Source organism: Biomphalaria glabrata, chromosome 2, assembly GCF_947242115.1.
Source record: "Biomphalaria glabrata chromosome 2, xgBioGlab47.1, whole genome shotgun sequence".
Classification (NCBI taxonomy): domain Eukaryota; kingdom Metazoa; phylum Mollusca; class Gastropoda; family Planorbidae; genus Biomphalaria; species Biomphalaria glabrata.
The window spans coordinates 34815592-34832454 of record NC_074712.1 but is presented as its reverse complement, the minus strand read 5'-3'; the positions used below and the strand labels follow the sequence as shown (position 1 = coordinate 34832454).

Below are 16863 nucleotides of genomic sequence, written 5' to 3'. Positions count from 1 at the left end.
TGGTCCTCAAACAGTTGAGTCAACGAGATTGAAGCATTTGGTGTATATAAACAAATAGGTGAAAAAAAACAGCTTTACATCCAAGGGAGACAAAGACTTTTTTCGCGTATGTTCAGCTGTTTTCAGTGCCAAATTTAGACTTGAAAAAGCCCTAAGCCAGTGATGCCCAACTTAACTCACCGAGCGGGCCATTTTAATTTCCAACACTCATGTCACGGGCCAAATGAATGAAAAGGTACAAAAAAGAAATGAAATTGACCTGAAATTATTTTATTAAAAATCTGTGGATCTAATACATTAATTATGAGATATTTGAAGTTTTATCTTTTTTTTTTCACGCGTCAGAAAATGTCTTGATTTCTCGAATTAAAATATGAGCAACATTGTAGCTCGCTTTACAACCGACTCATTTTCTTGTCGCTTTTTGGTGAATATTCCCATCGATCCTCTAAAATCTAGGCTTTAAAAGATTTAACAATTATATTATTCGCGGCTCAAACCAAGAATGTGCCAGTCCTATTCGTCTGATAATGTCGTTTATATGTTGTATTTTTGTAAAACATCCACACGTTCTTGACAAATCAAACATGTTGGCTTAATAGCTACAAAAAAAGTAAAATGCGTACACTCGTCCTGTTAGATTCTACATTCAGAATCCTATTTCATAAACGCACAATTGATAAAGGTCATGGACCAATCCATCAGAGAAAATGTGAGAGCCCTAACGTAGGGTTAAGGTACATTTTTCAACCTTTTTATTTTGGAGGGGAGATTTTCTACGCCTTGTGCCGACTTTTCGACGGCCGGATTGAACCACGTCGCGAGCCGGATATGGCCCGCGGGTCGTATTTTGGGCATCACTGCCCTTAGCTATTTGATATATGGGGCCCTTCGCAGGTCCAGTCCTGTGTATATCTGTGCTGAATATTTCTTGGAGGCCCTAAGTTATAGTTTGCGTTGCCTATAGGTAAATCCGGTCCTGGACTTCATTTAAAGTACAAACTCTACTTAGTACTGCTCGTAAAATGAAATCAATAATGTCATCTGTAATAGCAGGTCACTGAGCAAAAAGAATGCATTTTATTAGTGACAGATAAGAGTAAATAAATGAATAGCCTAAACCCAAGCCTCATTATCAAAACGAGGCTGGGAAGTCAATATTAAAGTCTCTCTTAGCGAACATGCTTTCACACGTTGGAATACCGCAGCTGACATGAATGCATGTTTGGATACTAATCAATTCATTCCATTTTCACAATTGTAACGAAGTGTAATTAATTTCGAAATTTAAATCCAATAAAAAAAGCAACAAGAGTAGCATCAACGAGAGTATACTCTGCGTAATGAGGATGCTAACCAATGGTGATGTGTTATTGTGTTATACTTTTATACTAGAGTTTCCATAAAATTAACTCTTTTATCTCTGTAACTATTTTCGACGTTCTGACAGAATTCATTTTTCACATTTCTACAATCTACCCCTTTGGATTAAACTTCAATAACTATTTTTTTAATAATCAGAAAACGTTTGACTTTTGATACAGAATTTTAGGAGCACGCATGCTCTTTTTATATAACACAAATACAAGTTTAGAAAAAATAAAATAAATTTAATTTAATGGGGTCAAATCAACGACAGTATCGTCAATTAGAAGAGAAAGAGTTAACTTACCGGATTTTGAATTTGGAAAAAAAAATTACAAAATCAACAAATGCTTAGCGATCCTACAAAATGCTTTTTTTTGTAAAAAAGTACCAAGTCTACGATAGAACACACTAGACTATATATCAACTGAATAAGGAAATATGTCACTGTTCATCCATAGAGACCCAAAGAAACACTAGCACTCATTAAAATAAATCAGTAGATCTAAGTCTATATGAGTGTATTTTTTTTCTTGCCAGTGGTGACAGTAAATATAAGAGATACGACACCCCTCTCCAGACCACTCCTCCATTGGACTAACACTCCTCCAAGAGTGCATCCTCTTATCATCAAGTTGGTCAACTTTAGAAAGAAAATTTGGCAGTTGTCAGCACGGGGTAAGAGCTAGGATTGAAAGTGTGGTACTTCAAATAGAACAGGGAAGATAACTCGATGCTATATTTACGTATACAAGTATGAACATTTTCCATTCCTTAAATATCTTTAAACACTTTTGTGATACTTTCAATATATCTGAATGTTTCTTCACAAAACAAAATGATAAGAGAACAATATTGACCCAGCAATGCTTAATTTTATACGACCTGAGAAGAATATAAATTTCCAAAAGTATGGGTCTTTGGTCAGTGCATTATCATAGAATTAAAAAATATATAACGTTTTGATGGCCCAGTTGTTGACCATCGTTGACTTCTAGCTGGTAGAATTTGTATCCACCAATCTTCCAGTTAGTCCTACCTCGAAATCAATTCAGCACATTTTTGTCTAGTCACCGCACGAAGTAACTAGTTGGGCTAACTCTCAAAATGATCGAAACATATATCTAATTAGCCAGACCGATTGGGACTTTTTTTATTCTAAATGTGATGACCTGGCTAATTAACTCTTTCTCTCCTAATTGACGATACCATCGTTGATTTGACCTCATTAAATTAAATTAATGTTTCATTAAAAAATTTTTTTATGTTATGTAAAAAGAGCAAGCGTTCTCTTTTAATTCTATACCAAATAAAACATTTTCTGATAACAAAGACCAAGCTATTGAAGCTTAATCATAACAGGGAATAGGAATAGTATAGTGGAATAGTAATGAGCAAAATGAAGAATTCGGTCGAAACGTGGAAAAATAATTACGGAGAGAAAGAGTTAAACATCCACTCAAATGTACACCTCACTTTAAAGAAAGTAAAGCTGATGTATTGGTAATCAGTTTGGACGATGTAATGGGTTTCAGAAGGTCAATGTATTGGGCAGCAGTTGGTCAATGTACTCGACATCATTTGGTCAATGTCTCAGTGATCAATACAATGAATTAAGGCAGTGTCATGGGCACCGACTGGTCAGTATAATGGAGTTGGCCAATCTGATGGGCACATTTTACTTGCGTACCCAACTATACAAATATGAACTGGCTGAACTCTCTCTAAACATTTCGCCCTTTGGACACGTAAAGAACTCTATCCACTGGAGGGCAGACCAATTCGTCGGTTTATTGGCAGACGCTGTGTGGGTTTTGTGTAGGTAGAGAAGACTAAATGTGTACTTGAAAAAAAATGTGGATGAGTTCATGCGTCTTTCTAATGTGTGTGTGTGTGTGTGTGTGTGTGTGTGTGTGTGTGTGTGTGTGTGTGTGTGTGTGTGTGTGTGTGTGTGTGTGTGTGTGTGTGTGTGTGTGTGTGTGCGTGTGTGTGTAAGTAAACATAAGAATGAGTACAACAGCTTGAGATGGGTGTGGGCAGTGAGGAAGGGTGTGGTGACATACAACTGCATGTGTTTGAAAGGAAGAGCTCAGACGAGGCGTTAAGAGTTAAACTGAACCTAGTCTAGATAGAAGATACTTAAAACAATAACACACTCTGTCTGTGCTAAACAGGAAAAAAATGTTATAACTGCAATACAAAATACAGACACGTAGATTTATTAACAGAAAGAAGCATTCATTGACTAACACACAAGCTGTCATTACCAAATACAAGCTGGCATTGACAAACACAAACTATCATTGACAAATACAAATTGACAAATACAATATGTCATTGATAAATATTAGTTGTCATTAACAAATACAAGCTATCAATGACAGTTACAAGCTGGCATTAACAGATACAAACTGGCCTTTTCAGATACAAACTGGCCTTTTCAGATACATTCAAAGTACAAAGGAACAACAGACCAACATATAAGAAAGCAAATCATGTACAAATGCAAACTGTAACTCTCGTAATCTTTAATATTCTTGAAAGATACGAAACACTGTTAAGCTCATAGACATAAATAAATATAGACTGGCCGATTAAAGAGTTTTATGAAACGAAAATTTGTGACTTGCAATTTTTTGTACTTTATTATACAGCATTTATGAGCAGTATAAAAGTTAAGTATTCATATCTATTTCAGCCACACACCTATATATATATTGTAAATAAGGAGGCAGTGTAGTTTTGTTTAATCTCTAAGAATGAAGATCATGCAATTTTTCATAATTCGGAAATCCGAATACAATAGATATACATGTTTTCAAATTACATGAAGTTACTTCCTTCGGCCAGTCTATATTTATTTTTGTCTATGGTTAAGCTATAGAAAAAAAAAAAAGGACAACTCCTTCCAATGTTTTCATGCCCTTGTATTTCTTTTTCGAGTACTCACCCTTTGAACAGATAGAGGTACGTTGAACTCCCTGCCCCCTACCAGTCGGAATCCCCAGGGGACGTCAGGGCTTGACCTTTGAAGCCAAATGGTTTCCATGTCAGTGCGAGGCCGGTGCCCACCTCTGGTGCAACACACAAACACTTATCTGTTGTAATAGAGAGAAACGTAGAATTGAAGAGGGTATGTGATGTGATACGTCTTATTCTGGGAGGGGACTGTTCTGTGTTCAAAATAATTCATTTGCTTAGGTATATAATTTAGATATAAATTAAAAGATAACATTTTAAAATATATCTGCTTTATTATCTTCACATGTGGAAATGAGTTTTTCTACATCTCTTCGATGAAGATCAGATTCATTTCTAGTACAGAGATATTTTGTCATTAAGACATAATGGAAGTAAAAGTTTATCTTTTTTTTTAAATTTAACTGGAGCTGGTCCTAAGATGTTGGCTCTAGTCATGTAAATTGCTTTTTTTGTCTTTGTGGAGATTCCCATTCCCACTCCAGGTCTACAAAAGAGATTGGACTAGAGTGCAGTGGACATTAAAGTGGCACTATACGAAAGTAAATATTAAAAAGCAAAATGTTTAAAACTAAACTTTTAAAGATACAAAGCTTATCTAAGGGCTTTGTACTTACAACTTTACCTCTCAATAATGCAGAAGTTATTTTCCTTATTTTGATTAAAAAAAAAAATTACCAAGAATTAATTGACTAATTGGTTAATTTTTTTTTCTTCATATTTTGTTAGTTACAATAAATAATTATTTTCAGTTTCTACTTGATCCGAGGATTGGTGTGCGAGAAATAATGTGTTCACTTATATAAAGGGACGAAACATTTCATATTTAGCCGTATCTATGAATACAGAAGGATTAATTTCCCTTGTTGGTATCAAACAGAATAATTAATTACCAGTAATTAATTGAATAGTTAATTATTTTTTAAATATTTTTTTTATTCATGTCTTGTTTTACCAGACAGGCAGACAAAATGAGTTGATGTAAGCTTTGTAAAAATGTCTTACCCTCAGGAGCTTATATTAATACTCAAAGACATAAATTCATTTGATGAAAACGATTTTTTAAAATATTAATTTGATTCGAAAGCGTAATGTTGGTCAATTCCTAAACATTCTTGATATCTGATTAAATATGCTAAGGTAAAACTTTGATCATTTATATAACCCTCCTTCATTTAAACAGCAGTCGGGAGATTAGCTGGCCTTAAGTGAAACAAAATAATAGTTCCGTAGTGCCGGGAAATCAAACATTATTTAAAAGCAACACCTTTCAGTTGACTTTTTAAAGCCAATATTAGAGGTATCCAATATATATATATATATATATATTCTCTTCCCATCGGATCTTCAACTCCCCCTTCCTCCTCTTTGTCGATTCATTCATTATTTTTGTTAAGCCTTATCACTCCCAGAGTTGTCTATTGAGCTGTGATCTGTTGAATGTCAGTTTGACCTGAGTTTTGAAGTACAGCTTTGGCAACACAGTAACAGAGCGTCTATTTCAAATTGATTCACACCGCAAGATCGTTGCTTGCATAGCACACGCCCTACTAGTCATTGCTGCTGCTGCTGATGATGATGATGTTCTGGCACAGCATCTACTTTCACCTATCCTTTATCTGTTGGACCGTTGGGGCACCACAGAAGATTTGTCGACCGTCTTTCTCCATTCCTCTTTGTCTTTTGCCTTGGATAGAACGTCTTTCAATGATAGGCCCGTCCATTCTTGGATGTTTTATGTCTTCCCAACGCTTTCTTTGTCTGCCTCTTCTTCTTTTTCCTGGTACTGATCTCTGAAGGAAGGTCTTTGCGAGCCCCAAAGACCTTGTAATATAGCCATAGAGTTTTAGTTTGAGTTTTTTTTTACACTAGTTAGCAGGTCATGGTGGGATCCAATGGCTGCAGTAACTCTGTCTGTAATCTCTTCGTTTGTGATGCGGTATTTAAATGTGATATCTAGGAGTTTTCTGTAGCATCTCAATTCCATAGCTAGGATCCTTAACTACAGCTCTGTAGTCAGTGTACAAGAATCGCAATCATATAAGAATGTGGCCATGACCATGGAGCGCATCAGTCTGTTTTTAGTGTCGAGGGCAATGCCTTTGTCTTTCCATATTGTTTTTGAGTTTTGCAAATGCTGCTGTGGACTGTGCAATTCGGACCAGTAGTTCAAGTTTCGTTCCCTCATTTGAGACGATAGCTTCGAGGTATTTGAAACTTCTGACACTAGTCAGCTTTTACCTCCAATACTGATGTCCCCTTTAAAGCCCTGTCGGCTGTTGGTTATCATTTGAGTTTTTTCGGCATTTATTTCCATATCATATGCTGCGGAGTCTTGTCTATGCGCATCACCAGGTCAGCTAGTTCTTCTTCTGTCCCTGCTAGGTCATCTATGTCAACCGCAAAGTGTAAGTTTTCATTTCACACGCGCGACTAGTTATTGCTGCTGCAGCTGATGTTCTGGCACAACAGAAGGGCTCATCCACAGCGTTGTCTTCTTCAAAAAACACACACACCCACTTAATTCACTCACTCACGTTGAAGAGAAACAAAGTTAAATTCAAAGACTCGGTCATCTCTACACACAAAAAAGCAATGTTAAGAAATAGGTCAAATAATTTACTCTTACAGTATAACCTTTTACCATTAGTATTTCTTTGAACTATCAGTGGAAGAAGTTTTAAAACGTTTGTCTGATGATGTCTTGTGGACATCATAATGACCAGCAGCCTTATTCTTGGCCAACAGATCATAAATCTATATCTCAAAGCTGAATGGTTTCTCCTTCTTTGGTTGTACTTCCATCTTTTGTCAACCATCTGTTGCGTTAATGATTCAGCATTTATCTATCGTGGTCTATGATAGATTTTCTTCATCTATCGTGGTCTATGATAGATCTTCTTCATCTATCGTGGTCTATGATAGGTCTTCTTCATCTATCGTGGTCTATGATAGGTCTTCTTCATCTATCGTGGTCTATGATAGGTCTTCTTCATCTATCGTGGTCTATGATAGGTCTTCTTCATCTATCATGGTCTATGATAGGTCTTCTCCATCTATCGTGGTCTATGATAGGTCTTCTTCATCTATCGTGGTCTATGATAGGTCTTCTTCATTTATCGTGGTCTATGATAGATCTTCTTCATCTTTCGTGGTCTATGATAGATCTTCTGCATCTTTCGTGGTCTATGATAGGTCTTCTTCATCTATCGTGGTCTATGATAGGTCTTCTTCATCTATCGTGGTCTATGATAGATCTTCTTCATCTATCGTGGTCTATGATAGATCTTCTTCATATATCGTGGTCTATGATAGATCTTCTTCATTTATCGTGGTCTATGATAGATCTTCTTGATTTATCGTGGTCTATGATAGATCTTCTTCATCTATAGTGGTCTATGATAGGTCTTCTTCATCTTTCGTTGTCTATGATATATCTTCTTCATCTATCGTGGTCTATGATAGGTCTTCTTCATCTATCGTGGTCTATGATAGGTCTTCTTCATCTATCGTGGTCTATGATGGTCTTCTTCATCTATCGTGGTCTATGATAGATCTTCTTCATCTATCGTGGTCTATGATAGGTCTTCTTCATCTATCGTGGTCTATGATAGATCTTCTTCATCTATCGTGGTCTATGATAGATCTTCTTCATCTATCGTGGTCTGTGATAGATCTTCTTCATCTATCGTGGTCTATGATAGGTCTTCTTCATCTATCGTGGTCTATGATCCATTCTCTTTGACTATAAATGGTCCATTCATAATCGTGGTAAATTATCCAACATTCATCTTTCGTGGTCTATGATTCATCATTCATCTAAAGTGATCCATGATCCATCATTCTTCTATCTAGATCTCTCATCTCTCATCTATCGTGGTTGGTGGTCTATCAAGCTTTTCCGTGATTAGATGTTAAGTCCAAATCTGGCTAATCGTCTTCGAATATTCAACCTAGTTGATCTTTAAATAAAACAAATAGAGAGCAAGTGACTGAATCAACTTCAACCTTTTAATAACTCTATCCACCTGAAACCAAACATCTGAAAGCAAGGGACGTTCTAATCACGAGAAACCAGAGCTACAAGTTTCAGTTTGGCTCTAGTACATGTCTTTTCACACCAAGCTATTGGAAGTTTGTGCAAAATCAAACACCATTGTACATACATTATAAATATATATGTATATACTAGTCGGATATGGCCCGCGACCTGCGGGCCCAGTGCTATTAGAGCATGGAATGGGTTGCCTGAGCTAGCCAGGAAAACCAGTGACTTGGCAGAATTTAAGTCATTGGTTAATATGCATGACTGAATGCATGACGCGTAGGGCGTAATCATCTTCTTTTTTGAAGTAACGTCTGTAATATATAAGATAAGATAAGAGAGACATTAAACATACACTACGGTCTCAGACCTGATCTAAAGAACATTTATGCCAAGTTTTATCAAGACTGGTCAAACGATTTTGATTTCTAAGCGGGACATACATACATACTTATATACATATTATATATATATATATATATATATATATATATATATATATATATATATATATATATATATATATATACACATACATACTTATATACATATTATATATATATATATATATATATATATAGTTCGTCCATCGTGGTTCGATGATAACCACTTTATCATCCAGGGGGCTGAGGGCTTTGCACTGGGGTTTTATGCCTCCTCATGTGGCTGGTGAGACCTATGTGAGCCCGGAATGTTCGGCGCACACTGGGCAGGTTATTCCAGCTGGAGCTAGTGTCGTTTGCCTTGCTTTTCTTCTCAGGCGTTTTTCTTCTGCCAGCGTTGTTCTTTTTTCCTCATATATAGTCATACATATTAAATACATACATACAAAACATACATACATACATACATACATACATACATACATACAAACATACATAAACATTACTTTCTGGTTTATATATTAGATATACATAAATAATAGATCTAGATCTAAATATATGTAGGCCTACAAGCAAATGTTTTTATAAAAAAAATGGATTTATGTCGATTAGCTATTTTAATAGCCCCATTCATACTATTTTTAAATTAACGCATTTGCTTTACTTATAACATTATTAATGTGTTTAATTTGTTTCTTATACACTATATCAGTGACTATATCAGTGATACGCAAGTTAAGACTCGCGGGCCGCGGGTAATATATGGCTAGTAAACAATATATGCAACTAGTTTTTTTTTTTTTTACATGCACATAGAGGACACAGAATGCATGATTACAAGTGTTTTGAGTCATTTGTGTGTTGGGTGTGCTGAGGAATGCTGTTACAAGTGTTTTGAGTCATTTGTGTGTTGGGTGTGCTGATGAATGCTGTTACAAGTGTTTTGAGTCATTTGTGTGTTGGGTGTGCTGATGAATGCTGTTACAAGATTTAAAAGGAATACTCACACACACACACACACAGACATATACACTTGAAGTAAAGGGGCTACAAGTTAATACAAAAGTGTCACTTTTGAAATGTTTGCTGTCAGAAAACTATTTGAGATTGAAACATAATTCCTTAGATTTCATGATTTTGAGGTCAAAAGAAAATCCACTGCTGAGGACAGTCGCAGACGGCAAAAAGAGGAGGAAAATGGTTAGGTCTGTGCTGAATGTGGCAAAATGTGTAGGTCGCAGTAGCAGCTGCTTTGCCACGGATTCCAGATTGAGATTAGATTAAGTCAGACCTATTTAACAGATCAAATCAGACCTATATATCAGATCATGTCAGATCTATCTCACAGATCAAGTCAGACCCACCCAGCAGACGGATTCCAGATTGAGATAAGATTTAGTCAGACCTCTCTATCAGATCAAGTCAGACCTCTCTATCAGATCAAGTCAGACCTATCTATAAGATAAAGTCAGATCAATCAAATAGATCAAGTCAAACCTATCTAATAGATTAAGTCAAACCTATCTAATAGATTAAGTCAGACCTATCTAGTAGATTAAGTCAGACCTATCTAACAGATGAACTCAGACCCACCAAAAGATCACATCAAAACCTACCTTACACTTGAAATAATAAATCCAACCAACTCGATTCTCACTCGAAAGAAGAAACTCTAAAGGATAACTACCGCTGGAGCTACGGAGAAAATGATTGTGTGTTTGTATGTGTGTGCTTGTATGTGATCGCAGACAAGGGATGTGTGTGTGTGTGGGGGGGAGTGTGTGTGTTAGAGAGAAAACGTTTAGGAAAAAAAATGTTTACAAAAAAAAAACACCCGTGTTCTGGCTGTGTCTCAGCTCTATCTCTAGGCCTGGGTGTTGTAGAGGTAGAGCCACCCCACCGCCTCCCCTTGCCTCAGTCCCCTGTTTTCCTCCACCCTTCTCACCTCTTTACCTTAACCGTAGCCAGCCAAGGAGGAGGTACATGCTGGAAGGTGAGCAGTGCCTGCGAAGGGACGCGTAGGTGGTAGTGAGTACATCCAATCTTACACACGCCAAACAAACGCACACACAGACACACTTTCAAAAACTATAAAGACACGTAAAGATAACTCTGGCATTGATGGTCTTGACCAATGGCGTGACGAAGCTCATGATGTTGACTAGTCAAAGCAAACTTCCTTCTAGCAGACATGACCTTGTGATGTTGAATGTGGTGAAAACATTATTTAGGATTACTTTGATGTTAACCAGACCATGTGATACATAGTTTAAATATTTTTGAATAAGTTTGAAACTTTTCCTAGTGGTGTTTAAAGGTGAAAGTTGGAATATAGTTCCACTTTGATCTAACAATTTTGTAATCAATTTAAAACTTTATTCAACTTTTAAATAGTTTAGATAAATGCGTTTTTGCTATCTGTTGTAAGATTTCTTTAACAAACCTGACATTTCGTGAGCTTTCACAATGTGGAATATACACATCGGTGATATTACATCTTCGAAAATTGTCGAATTTATTTGAGTTGGATTTTATTGTTTTAAATTAGATTCTGAAGACAGATGTAGAGTCGACATTAAAACTAATAGAATGATGAAGACTTCATTCAGACTTTTTTCTTTCTTCTTTCTTCTTCTTCGTTCTCATTGTTATGTTGGAGTGTTCAGGTGACTAGACAAATATATGAGATGAACTGCGCAGTGGTTTCCAAGTCAAGGAGCTCTCCATATAGTTTTCTTTCTATTGGGGTGTTTTGGGGCCAATGTCTTATACGGGCCTCTTGGTAAAGAGAGCAGTTTTGGAGGCATTCTCTGAGGATACTCCACATGGGCAGATTTCACTGGTTCCAATTTTGAGCTTCCGGTACATGTGTTATTCAGACTTTTAAACATGTAGAATCTACAGTAAACCTTCAAATAATTATAACATCATAATGTAAGACATTGCTCGCTGTTATGCTCTTCCGCGGTGTTTAGTACTTGAAAATGTAACTAAGTCCAACTGGAGGTACCACTGAACTCAAGACTGGAACAGATAACACCGACCAAAGGCCAACAATCGATACATAGAGTCGACGCTGGTGTTGAAACAACAAACACTTTTTATACTTAATACGGGAACAGTCCGATGTCCTCTATTACTAGCCGTCTATAGAATTCTTCTTATTCTTACTGTAAATAAAAAACGTCTTGATTCTAAAGCGTCGCCTAGAGAGTTCTTGTTTTTTACCTATCTGTCACGTCACTTGTCACTAAGTAAAACTTTCCCCTTATTCCCGAAACAAATACTAAATTCTAATCATGTCATAACATCGTATATCAAGGCATTAATCATGGAATATGTTTTGGCTTTAGAAACGCTCGCAAACTGAGACACTCGATTCGCAATCAGAATTTTGTCAATTATTTTATTGCACAAAGTCTCCATGGCCTGTACACTAAGAATAGCTGAAACTTAAAACTGACGAAATGGAGACCATTTCGGACGGAGTAAGGTCACAGTAATAGTACCTCATGGCTACTCCTTCTTCCTCTCCACATTGAGCTTACAAGAATAGCCGACCCTCACTCAAAAGTAGTGACAAGTAAAATGTAATAAGAATGGCAATGTCTTCGATTCCGAACATTAAGGATGAGTGCAGTGTCACATGGCCTCGCAAACCCAGTTGTGACCTGCATATTTTTCCGCATCTTGTGCAGATACGCTGGCAAGACTACATTACAAATAATTATGCTCTGCCGGAGGCCGGTATGGGCAGTATAAAATCACTAATTACCGTTGGACAGCTGCGCTGGATCGGACACCTATCCCGCTTGGGAAACGACCGCATGCCAAAGGCAATCTTCTTTGGCAAGCTTGAAGGAGGACGACGCAACAGAGAAGCGCTTTCCGTAAGCGCTATAAAGGTCCACTCATTTCGCCCTCACTGGCATTGAGGTAAGTAGTTGGCAGCAGAAGGCCTCTGAAAGAGGCAGCTGGAGAACTCTACCAAAGACTGCGGAACACACATTTGAGACCCATTTGAAGACAAGCACATTAAACGAAAAAAAAAAAAACAAACTGAAATAGACCCCGAAACAGAAAACGACCAATTTGTCAAGTCACGTGATTCGACATGCATATTAAAGTTTGGAGTTGAGGGCTGAAATCGTAGTCTAGCAAATAGTGTCAATAGGAAACAAATCGAATTACTTAGGAGTGCCTCTTGTCCCTCCCCTCCCTCTGTTACATCACTAATGTCTATGTCATTGAGTTTTACTTCCTCAAGAAATGGGAGATCTACTTTCACTGCAACTGTGTAGTGTTCATTTTCTTTCAATTAAAAATTATCATCAAAATATTTTTTTAAATATAGATCTAGGGAAGACTTATAATTTCTTTAAACAAAAAATTCAGTGCTCATGAATTGGACTAGATGGCTGCTTGATGCTACGATGCCTCCGAATTTCCTCAATATGGTCGTAGGTTCGAACCTTGCCTTCTGCCATCACCGCCCCACCCTGCAAGAGGTTTGGACTCAGTCATTGTGACCAACATTTCTGAAGGGACGTATGAAAACTAATCCAGAAAACATTTCTAAAGGGAAAGAACTCCGCCCTTAAAATTAGTTCTATCAAAAATATAAAAGTTATTTCCGTTATCTTATCTTATATAATACAGACGTTACTTCAAAAAAGAAAATGATTACGTCATACGCGTCATGCATTGTCATACTCATTAACCAATGACCTAAATTCTGCCAAGTCACTGGTTTTCCTGGCTAGCTCAGGCAACCCATTCCATGCTCTAATAGCACTAGGGAAGAAGGAGTATTTGTAAAAATTTGTCCTAGCATATGGTATGTAGCATGTAGTTTTATCTTTGTGTCTTTCTGAGTATTTTATTAAATTTTGTTTTTGTATTTGAAGATTAGGGTTCGGTGTTTTATGTATGATTGCTACTTTACTTTTGAATCTTTTATCCTGAAGGCTTTCTAAATCTAGTGATTTTGGCAAAGGTGTTACTCTAGCCAAATGTGAATATTCGTTTGTTATGACTCTCACTGCTCTATATCATGCAAAATAATTAATTACCAATAATTAATTAACTATTTGAGTATTTTTGTTTATTCATTCATGTTTTGTTATGTACAATAAATAATTGTTTAAAGTTTCAACTTGATCGGAGAATACATGAGGAAGAAATAGCGTTAACAATTATTTAAGAGGACTAAACCCAACAAATTTAGCAATATCTGTGCATACTGAAGTAATAATTTCCTTTGTTGGCATTAAACAAAATGATTAATTATCAGTAATTTATTGTCTAATTGGTTACTTTTCGTTTAATTGATTCGTGTCCTGTGAATGCCAATAAATAATTGTTCGAAGTTACACTTGATCCCCAAAGAAGAACGTGTTTCAAAGTTGACTGACATGATCCAAATGTAACTTAGTTGCAAATTGTAACTCTGTAGAATGTGTCATCCTTCAATTCAAAATTGAAAATGCTGAAATTTCAAAATGAGACCCTTGCACCTAAAGTCGAGTGTTTATTTACTCAGCCATCCCTACGCCTCTCAGTTGAGCTGTTCCAAGTACATATATTTGTCTCTATTAAGTACTATTAAGCCAGTCTGTTAAGAAGTGCCGATATGCTACAGTATAGTTATTTGTCAATTAAGTGCTACATTTTAATTGTCTCTCAGTTTAGCTCCATATCAAAAGTCTTGTTAATTTCAATGTACTTATTGTTGATAGGATGGTGTTAATATCTTTTAAGTTATAGAAAATTAGTATACTATATAGGAAAATCAGTACTAAGTTTACTATATAGGAAGATTAGTACTAGTTTACTATGTATGAAGATGAGTACTAAGTTTACTATATAAGAAGATTACTACTAAATTTACTATATAGGAAGATTACTACTAAGTTTACTATATAAGAAGATTACTACTAAATTTACTATATAGGAATATTACTACTAAGTTTACTATATAGGAAGATTAGTACTAAGTTTATTATATAGGAAGTTTAGTACTAAGTTTATTATATAGGAAGTTTAGTACTAAGTTTACTATATAGGAAGATTAGTACTAAGTTTACTAAATAGGAAGATTAGTACTAAGTTTACTATAAAGGAAGAATAGTACTAAGTTTACTAAATAGGAAGATTAGTACTAAGTTTACTATAAAGGAAGAATAGTACTAAGTTTACTAAATAGAAAGATTACTACTAAGTTTACTAAACAGGAAGATTACTACTAAGTTTACTAAATAGGAAGATTACTACTAAGTTTACTAAATAGGAAGATTACTACTAAGTTTACTAAATAGGAAGATTAGTACTAAGTTTACTAACTAGGATGACATCGCGTGTGCCAGTGTTAGTGTGCGCCTGGATGTATTTTCTTTTCTTTTCTTTTGGAGAGAGCTATGAGAGAGGAGCAACAGAAGAACGCAATAATTGGCTAGAGATGGGGAAACACACTGACGTATCCATAGCAACAAGAGCAAGCAATGTGTCTGCCAGAGTATATTTTTATCTCCCCATGCGTGTGTACACGCAGCCAGTTGGCGCAGCGCCTGTCATTTCTCTCTGACGAAATCTGGTAGAGTCCATCTCCTAGTAAACACCACCTCCAAACACCGCTCCAGGTATCGCGGTGCCTAGATTTTCTCTTTAAGTAGTAGAGTTTTAAAACTGGCAATAGTTATCTGTTGTTTTTATGGCTACATTTATCTTTTATTCACTCTACGAAAATAGCCCCAAACAGAATCAGTACGACTGAGGAGAGTAGATATTTATCAAACTGTTATCATCGATGATGGTGCCAAGTAGATATATTTATCAAACTAGTATCATCAATACGTTTTCTATATTCAGGATGCACTGAAAGCCCAATAGATGTTTAGGATACATTAGAGACGGTTCCACCTCTATTTGATACAAAGTAACAATGTAGTTCTTACCGATAACATAAAAGACATTGCAAAATAAAATAAAAATGGGTCAAAAATATTCTCAGTGCCTGATCTAAGCGTCTATTTAGTAGGCTGGATCAAGACTCCACAAGTGTGAAAGTGGGACATGACAGAAAGTTTAGGCTATGTTGCTTACAAGATGTTACATTTTTTTCATTGGTAAAACAGAACTCAAGGTGGTTAAGATGGTCTGGTGGAAAAGAGAGCAAAGTCTTTCATCAGACTTAGATCTCCTTTGGAAGAGACACAGCCGCGCCTCGGGTATTGACTTGAGTTCAAACAAATAATAAATATAATTCTGAAAACAAAAAATCCTATATATTGTTTAATATGAATTAGTGTACTTTAGTAACTTAGAGGTCAAGGGTGATTTAGTTGAGGGTCCTTTCTCAAAGATTCAGGACACTTTTAGAGGTAAGAGGTAGTATGTAAGAGGTACTTTATAAGAGGTACTATGTAAGAGGTACTATGTAAGAGGTACTATATAAGAAGTACTATGTAAGAGGTACTATATAAGAGGTATTATATAAGAGATACTATGTAACAGGTACTTTGTAAGAGGTACTTTATAAGAGGTACTATGTAAGAGGTACTATGTAAGAGGTACTTTGTAAGAGGTACTATGTAAGAGGTACTATGTAAGAGGTACTATGTAAGAGGTACTATGTAAGAGGTACTATGTAAGAGGTACTATGTAAGAGGTACTATGTAAGAGGTACTATGTAAGAGGTACTATGTAAGAGGTACTATGTAAGAGGTACTATGTAAGAGGTACTATGTAAGAGGTACTATGTAAGAGGTACTATGTAAGAGGTACTATGTAAGAGGTACTATGTAAGAGGTACACTGTACGAGGCACTAAATATCTTCTTTTGATGTCGAAAACTAAACTCTGTTGCCAACTCAGCTGCAGCTATGGCCAGCCAGGGTAGAGATGTGTCTGTCTACTTCCTAAAACATCAGTTACACAAGTAAACTGGAAACCCCAGCGTAGGAAGTATTTTTAAATGCAGGAAAAGGAGATAGCTACCAGGAAATTTCTCTGTTGTTGCCAGGTGGTCAGTCGGTCACTGATAACGGGAAAACATACTTGTTCAGGACTTCCTGAAAGGTCTGAGTTTTTTCT

General features: G+C 36.2%; 1 protein-coding gene across 6 annotated transcripts in view; it reads right to left on the bottom strand.

The window, feature by feature from the left end:
* LOC106078248 (uncharacterized) overlaps positions 1 to 10545 on the bottom strand; it is a 58034-nt gene extending 47489 nt beyond the window's left edge. For 5 of the 6 annotated variants that reach the window (XM_056020214.1, XM_056020217.1, XM_056020221.1 and 2 more), the window contains exons 1-2: positions 10389 to 10545; positions 4316 to 4463 (exon numbers count right to left, since the gene is read on the bottom strand). In XM_056020214.1, coding sequence (XP_055876189.1) covers positions 4316 to 4414 — 99 coding nt within the window. In that variant the 5' untranslated portion in view covers positions 4415 to 4463; positions 10389 to 10545. Of the gene's footprint in view, positions 1 to 1672; positions 1960 to 4315; positions 4464 to 10388 lie in introns of those variants that run through there. The other variant, XM_056020219.1, reaches the window with a different exon arrangement.
* Positions 10546 to 16863: the final 6318 nt, after the last annotated feature.